Here is a 7,752-nt window from a genome sequence, read left to right on the forward strand (position 1 = left end):
TTTTAACTTCCCGTAGGGTAAGTTATAGTAATCGCAAAAAAAATCGAAAATGAAAATTTTTATATATCTTTACGTTTCAGAGGTTTCTGAACATTTTAGCATACCTTAGAAAAAATGGATGTATGTGTGTGTGTGTGTGTGTGTGTATGTGTGTGTGTTTCTCAAAATCTTATTTTTTCAAAGTAATTTTTTTTTTCAAAAATGTTAATCGTTTTTAAAAAAATAATAATTTTTGGTACGGGAAGTTCCAGCAATTTGCCTCAAGGCACGATGCCTTAATTGCCTTAAGACAGAATTCCACTTACAGCTAGTTAAATGATCGTTTGTGTGAACATCCCGGATATATCTCTCCTTCTTTTAGAGAATCCCTCGTCAGTTCCAAGAGATGTGGATATTTTTTAGACACGTTGCATCCAGGTTGGGAATAACCGTTGTTCGGATAAAAATCGACATGGCCGATGGCTTCCATAATACCTTGGCCATTGGGTTCCGCATCTGTATGTATAACTTCTACATAAGCAGCGTCGCCTATATCCAATCTGACATTTTTTGGCATTCTTTCGAAATAAGGTCCGTTGGGATCAAGACCAGTGATTTTTCCTATAGCTATATTTCCATTTTCCTTAATAGCTGTAAAAATTAATATTATATTATTAAATGACGTATTGAATTCGCGTAATTGAATATTATAAAATATATTCAAGAACTAAGCATTAATTTATTATCAAGCTAAAATTTAAATTGTATACATTTTGAAATTGCCAATCATATTACTTTTTGTTATTTTTTCTATATACACAATTTTAAATGCGTTATTTATGATTTTGGATGCTATAGGGAAGTGCGAGTCTTGAATATCCGCGGGTAAAAAGGTCTACCAGCAATATCTCAAGAACAAGTCAAGAATTTTTTAGCAAAGATATTTGAAAGAAGAGGGAAAAAGATGTATGACCAGCCGGCACTTTCATTTTTACGACATCACTATCGGAAGGTAAACGGCAATTTTTGAAAATCTATAACAAAAGTATTTTATTTCGTTGTTATTTTTTTATCCTGAGCACTGTTGTTCTGTTTACGAGACCTTGATGTAACTTTTAGGTTTACGTTATTTAATTGTTTTATAAGATGTATCGTTATTTTCAAGTTAGATTCAACAGTTTTTTATATGAACTTTATAAGAACTTACATATGTATGAATGTTTACCCTGGCAAACAATAATAATAATAATAATATTAAATATAAAACTAAGTCAAGTTAAAAATGCAATTTGAGATAATAGTTAATATAACTGATAATAGTTATTCCAACTATGATTATTTCTGATGAAATACCGGATCCAAGTTATTCACAGTGTTATTTCTGTAAAAAATGTACCCTTGAAATGTATATGTTGCATTTGTTGAATAATGTTGCTATTATTTCGTAGAATCCCTTTAAAATTACAAATAAGACATTGAATCGTTTGCCTCCTGGCTGTCCCATTTTATGCCGCCTATGGGGTAAAAAGGACCAGGTGACAAGTTTTTGAGAAACATATTTCGAGAAATTTGTGAGACACTATGATCAATTAGCTGGGAAATTTACTGATTTTGCAGATAGTTGTACGTTTAACATGTTTTATTCGTTGTGATATAATTGTTTTTTTTCCACAATATGATTGCTCAAAGTCAAATTGAACTTTTGTGACCCGCCTTACCCTATTAATCATACTCGTATAAACCAAAAGATCGAATTTTTTTTTAACTTCCCGTAGAGTAAGTTATAGTTTTTGTAAACAAATCGAAAATAACTAGCATCGTGCCTTAAGGCAAATTGGTGAAACTTCCTGTACCGTAATTAACCCCTTAACTTGCACACTCGATTTAATTCGAGCGCTAGCCGTTTTTTTTTTTCAAAAATATTGTGCGTTAAGGGGTTAAACATTCGAGGAATAAAATTAATCAATAATTGTTTTGAAACAATTTAAAAAAAATACAATTTAAAAACTAATATTTCTTACAAAAATTTGAAAATATTTCGGAAATTTGAAAAAAAAAATCGAATATTTTCAAAAATTTCCATTTTCTCAAAATATTTAAAAAGAACGATTTTTTTTAAATTCCAAAAATTTTTAACTTCAAAAAAAATTTCAAAATTTTGAAAAAAATTCTAAATTATTATAAAATTTCCAAATTATCAAAAAAATCTAACTTAAAAATGGACTTTTGTAAACGTACACAGAAGTTGTTTATAAAATACGCTCATCACTCAATTTAAAAAGCATTCATAAATGTATTCATATATGTATTTATAATAAATAATTTATTTGGAAATCTTCAAAACAATTATTTATTAATTTCATTCCTCGAATGTTTAATTACGGTAGAGAAGTTCCAGCAATTTGCCTTAAGGCACGATGCCATGCGCCCCTAGTTATTTTATAGTTATCGCCAAGTATTAAAGTTAGCCCATACATAATATGTGAAAATTGAGCCCATATAATTATATGCTGATAATAGTTTCCAATTTTTCCGCAAAAAGTAAAAATTAAAGGTATTCTATAAAGTATTTATCATATAAATATAGGATGAGGCCAAGGCTTAAAGGTCCAATTCGACATTGAGCAATTCATTTTCAATTTTAATAATTATTAGCAAACTTTGAATAAATTTTAACCTAATCTCTTGTAAATTGTTTTTTAACTTAATTTACTTTTTTATTTACTATCTTTTAGGATCTTATAACCGAACAATAAGCGGTCGAATATAACTCAAAAATAATAATACATTTTATAAATCTTTTAACTAAACAAGAGTGCTCACGATCAAGAAAACTAATAATGAACGATAATACTTTCGTAAGAATTAAGGTGATGGCTAGTTATTCATCTAAAACAAACCTTTTTACCCGCGGTTTTTTGAGTACCGCTATGTGCTATAGAAAAAATATTTGGCCTTACCTTTGCCAACATAACCAGCTATATGAGCACCAACTCCATGGCCTATTATATGCAGATGTGGAAATTCGAGTCCATAGTGATCGTGTAGCATTTCCACAAAATGTATAATTTCCAATGCTACAAGTCGAGCATTACCTATGGCTTGAGTATACGGTGGTTCAGCACCCTCTTCCCAGTTAACAGATATTACATTTCCTGAATTTGGTACGTCGATTAATGCATGGGCTAAATGCTTAATCCAACCCGTAAAACCACTACTGGTAAAATCGTGTATTATCATTCTGACTGGCATGCCGGTGACATAAGCAGAAATGTTAACAGTAGAAGGGACTGCCGACACCACTTCGATCAGCAAGGGCTGCTTCTCCTTAGGGCCCTCATATGGGCCCTCTAGCTGGCTATATAGCAAGAACTGGGTGTTGACCGTGTGCCTAGCTAGTGGAAATTCGTTTACAGGACGATATAGTTTGTGATACCACTCAGGGCCGTAACTAACACATCCTAGGTTTGAGTAGCATCTTGATTCGTTTTCTATCGTATGCTCTGTCGTATTGAACCCATATAAATGTCCAATGGGTATGGTGCTCATTATGACACAAAAAAACACAAGGCGCATGTGCTCATTCATAATAGTTTGGTACGATTTAAACAGTTCAATTAAATTTTATAATAGAAATTAGGCTTAAAATACTAAAATCTTTAAACATTAAAAAATATTGAAAAACAGTAACAAAAATATGAAATCCGTTGTTTTTTTTTTCTCGAGTGAATTTGGCGTGTCATTTGGCATCATAAAAAAACAAAATATTGTGACATTCATAATACTGAAAATTATTATATTTATTAAATTTGCATATAACTTGAAGGAATTTTATGATTTTGGTCTGTCAATTTCATTCTAAACATTTTTAGGGGGTGATTTATAATCTTTTTTTAATGATGTCTAATAAAAACTTCAAATACGGATACCGATCAGATGGATTTTGAATGCTTCTCAATCAAAACAAAAACGGTCTATGCAAGTGCAGATAAGTATAAGAGGTCTAATACAGATATTGTTGAGCAAGATTCTTCACATCAGAGTAATGACTCAGTTTCTCAAAATGAATTCAAGATAAAGCAACCACCAGCAAAGATAGAATGATAATATCATATAAGATCAGTGCTGAGGGATGTGATTCATAATAAATTAGCCATCGTCAACCTATCCCAACCTCTTGTAGTTCGCTCTCGAGTGTGATAAAAGCAGCCTTTAAGACGTCGTTTAGCATTGATTCGAACAATTCACAGGTGTCTGTCTGTCTAACTATGTGTTTCGGATTCAAATCGATTTTATATTAATACTGAGACATCTATTTTTACGAGTTGTCACAAATGTGTGCCGTTTGGCCCTAAATAACCGTACGTCGTGTCTCAACATAGGAAAAGAGAAGCCGGGACGTGTTATTTAATATGTGCGATTTGGTTGTTTCGAAGACTTTGTGACAATAAAAGCCGTTCTACAAGATTGTGAGAAACACGCAATTTGCGGAAAGATACATTCTCGAGCAGCGGTAGCGTTAGAACTATTGTAAAAAAAAACAGGAATGGATAAAAATATCTACCTTCGCCCGATAGCGTTGAGATCTGTTGCATTGACTCAAAGTTAGCAATATGACCTGAGTGTATGTGAATGTATAAACATAAAAAAGTGAGGAGCTGGGAAAGATTTTATAAGTCGATATTATTGTTTATGATCATATCAATCATAGTCAATTTTACATATTGCTCACTAGAAAATAAAAAAATACTCTGCGCATAATAAAATTAAGTCAATTCTGATTGCCAATATTTTTATCACAATTTTCTAAAATCATTATTTAGTAGGGCGAAGACTGTATACGATTGTGCCTACTCAAGGTAGTGACAGTCGTCATAACAACTAAATTATACTGATTTTGAGATCGGGTCAAAATAGAGAAGGATGCATGTTAGTTCGAACAAGTTTCCATCAATGCATAGAGAAGACACTACCCAGCATGAACATAATTTGTATCATTGCTTTTCGAAAGTGTTCATGTTCGAATTCTTTTAATAATAACTGGTTTGTATACATAATTGTATACATATAGATTACTTGGTTTCTTATATTTCTGTAAGTTGAACATTAGTAAATAATTTTTGTTTAGTCATAATGATCATTTGTTTTCAAAACTGTACGTTGGATACGGTTGTGTCGTATATTTCTTGTCCTTTTTGGTTGAATATTAAACAGATAAAAAAAATCTAACTTAACTAAGACAAAATACGGAAGAGAAAAAAAAAGAAAAATTCAATACGAGAAAAAAAACACGAAGAATTCTGGTTAACTTTGTTAAAAAAATATATTTTGTTATATAGTGTTAGATTATATTTGTATGATTTGTCTGAATATTTATGTGCTATTATGTGATATATATTGTGGTTATTGATAAAAACTTATTTTTGTGTTTTAACTTATTTTTATGGCTGTCACTAACGTTCCTCGGGTTGGACAATCGTATGCTTTGATTTTATCACGAATTCATCATACTTCATGGCAATATTTTAGTTTTCACACGTAGACAAATATTTAAATTACAATTAAATTTACTTTTCTTCCAGCTGACTAGTATATTAACAAAATTATTGCTTATCAAGTAAAAAAAAGTTGCACAACCGTATTCAGCCTCCCTTATTTTATTTTTTCTTATTTCGAAATAAAATTCTGATAGAAAAAAGTACAGTCAAAATGGATTAAAACATCAACAATAAAGTAAGTAGTATACATAGTATTTATTTGTACATAGTATGGGAGAAGAACTTTATCAAACCTTGTCGCGCACACTATAACCAAGAAGATATAATTTTGTATCAAAATGTGTAAGACTAAAGAAAATACAGGTGATCGGCAACATAAACAGAAAATAAAAATACTGTGAATTACAAGAGTCACAAAACACAGAAGCATGAAAGCAGAAGTTTCGAAAGTTAAATGCAGGAAACAATAAAGACCAATGACCTTACAATTGAGAGCAAATTTGTTGCATAGTTTTAATAATTGCGAGACAAAGGCCATTAATTAAGCATTCGACCATTTTATTTTTATGTAGGGATTTATTTGAAATAACATTCAAAAGAAAGTATAAACTTATTAAATTTGAAAAGAATTGACGACGCCATTTTGCACTTCTGTCGAATCTCAAATTATGATTATTGAATATGTTAAAATGTGATATATTTATGCCGATTTTATTTCAGCTAATATCTCGAAATGATTTTTTTATTCAACTTTATTCTGCAATCTGTTTATACCAAAACATTAAGTAGAGCGTATACATGAAAAAATAATATTGATTAAAAATTAGTGTATCACACAGTGGCGTATCTATATTATTTTAATGACAGCATTAAAATGATTCAATTCTTTAAATTTTCTCCGATTTAATTAATACCTATTATGTTACATTATTTTCATAACATTTTTTGGAATAAATATTATAGTATTATTAAATAGTGACGTTTGATAGAATTTTCAAGAAATTGAAAGAACCATTGTATATAAAAAATGTATTTAGTACAAACATAGTTACTATTGTAACTATGTATAAATATAGAATTATGTATAAATATATATTGAAATTTATTCAAAACTATATAAATATTGTGACATTTTGGTTTTATTCAATTCCGGTGTTAATCAGTTGATTCCCACATATACAAATTATAATTCCAATTAATGCTAATAGTTTGTTACAATTTTATTCATTTCTCCTGCTTTTTTAATAAAAACAAATAAATCATAATAGATGTAACCATGATTTTTGAAACGGAATACAGTGAAGCTTCTTTGATACTAGTTCCCCGTCTGTGTTGATTCGTTTATTTCCATCCGTTTCTTCTGATGTCAGAACTATCCTTAGAAAAAAGAACAGAATTGGATGTCTGGCACTGGTGTACGGAGAAATAAATAAATATGCTAAACTCTTGTGTGAAAGTGCAAACGGCTGGTTTGAAATGCGAATGCATTGGTTTCTGGTTGCAAAACATGCACGCAGTTCGCATTAACATAAACGTTTCGATTTTGCACATTATGAATAAGCATTGCAAGTAATATAAATAGAGAGATTTTAGCTCTGACATATCAAACAAGCTGGAATTTCTGCAGGTATTTGCAGGAAAAACAATCAATATCAAACCATAGAACTTTTACTTTAGTTTTATCAGTATTGATAGATTTCAGCACTTTTCTCATCTAACAATCATGTAAACAACCATAAGTATAATAAGAGCTAACCTTTGTCCTAAAGTCAAATTGATTGATTGATTGCTTTGCACTAATTTTGTTAATTTACCGTTAAAAATTAATGGTAATTTATACATTTGTCTACGTGAAAATACTCAATGCTGATCGGTTTTTTGTGTTTGCATTTGTCTCCAAACATTGATGATCTTCCAGCAGATTCTAAGGGTGATGTTCTAATGCAGGGAACAGTCATTGTCAGAATATAACCTTTCATATTGGATCTAAACTGTGGTCGTATTTCACCGCTACTTCCTTGTTCAACCTTTCTATAAGTCGTTCTCTAATATTTGTTCTAAAAGTGTTTTAAGTACTTTCTTTTTCAAGGTTTATCCATCGCAAGTTGTCTATGAAGTAACTATGTGATGTTGATTGCAGTTTCTTCGCTGCCAAATGCAATCAGTTTTTGCTTTCTATTATTTCTAAGTAAATTTGTTGTGGCCTTTTTTACTGTCTACCTATTTATATCATATATAACATAACCATATTAAACAAAAATTTGCTTCATTGCAC

The 7,752-nt window shown here is 30.4% G+C and overlaps 1 protein-coding gene across 1 annotated transcript; it reads right to left on the reverse strand.

Annotated features, from left to right (window-relative positions):
• Positions 1–307: 307 nt before the first annotated feature.
• On the reverse strand, positions 308–3,528 carry LOC113388042 (pancreatic triacylglycerol lipase-like). Its single transcript, XM_026625454.1, has 2 exons — positions 2,940–3,528; positions 308–606 (listed from the first exon to the last, which is right to left on the reverse strand). The coding sequence occupies exons 1-2, from the start codon at positions 3,526–3,528 to the stop codon at positions 308–310; spliced, it is 888 nt and encodes a 295-aa protein (XP_026481239.1).
• Positions 3,529–7,752: the final 4,224 nt, after the last annotated feature.

This window comes from Ctenocephalides felis, unplaced genomic scaffold (genome assembly GCF_003426905.1).
Source record: "Ctenocephalides felis isolate EL2017-DRISC unplaced genomic scaffold, ASM342690v1 CF-g0.4_SCAFFOLD_03572, whole genome shotgun sequence".
Lineage (NCBI taxonomy): Eukaryota > Metazoa > Arthropoda > Insecta > Siphonaptera > Pulicidae > Ctenocephalides > Ctenocephalides felis.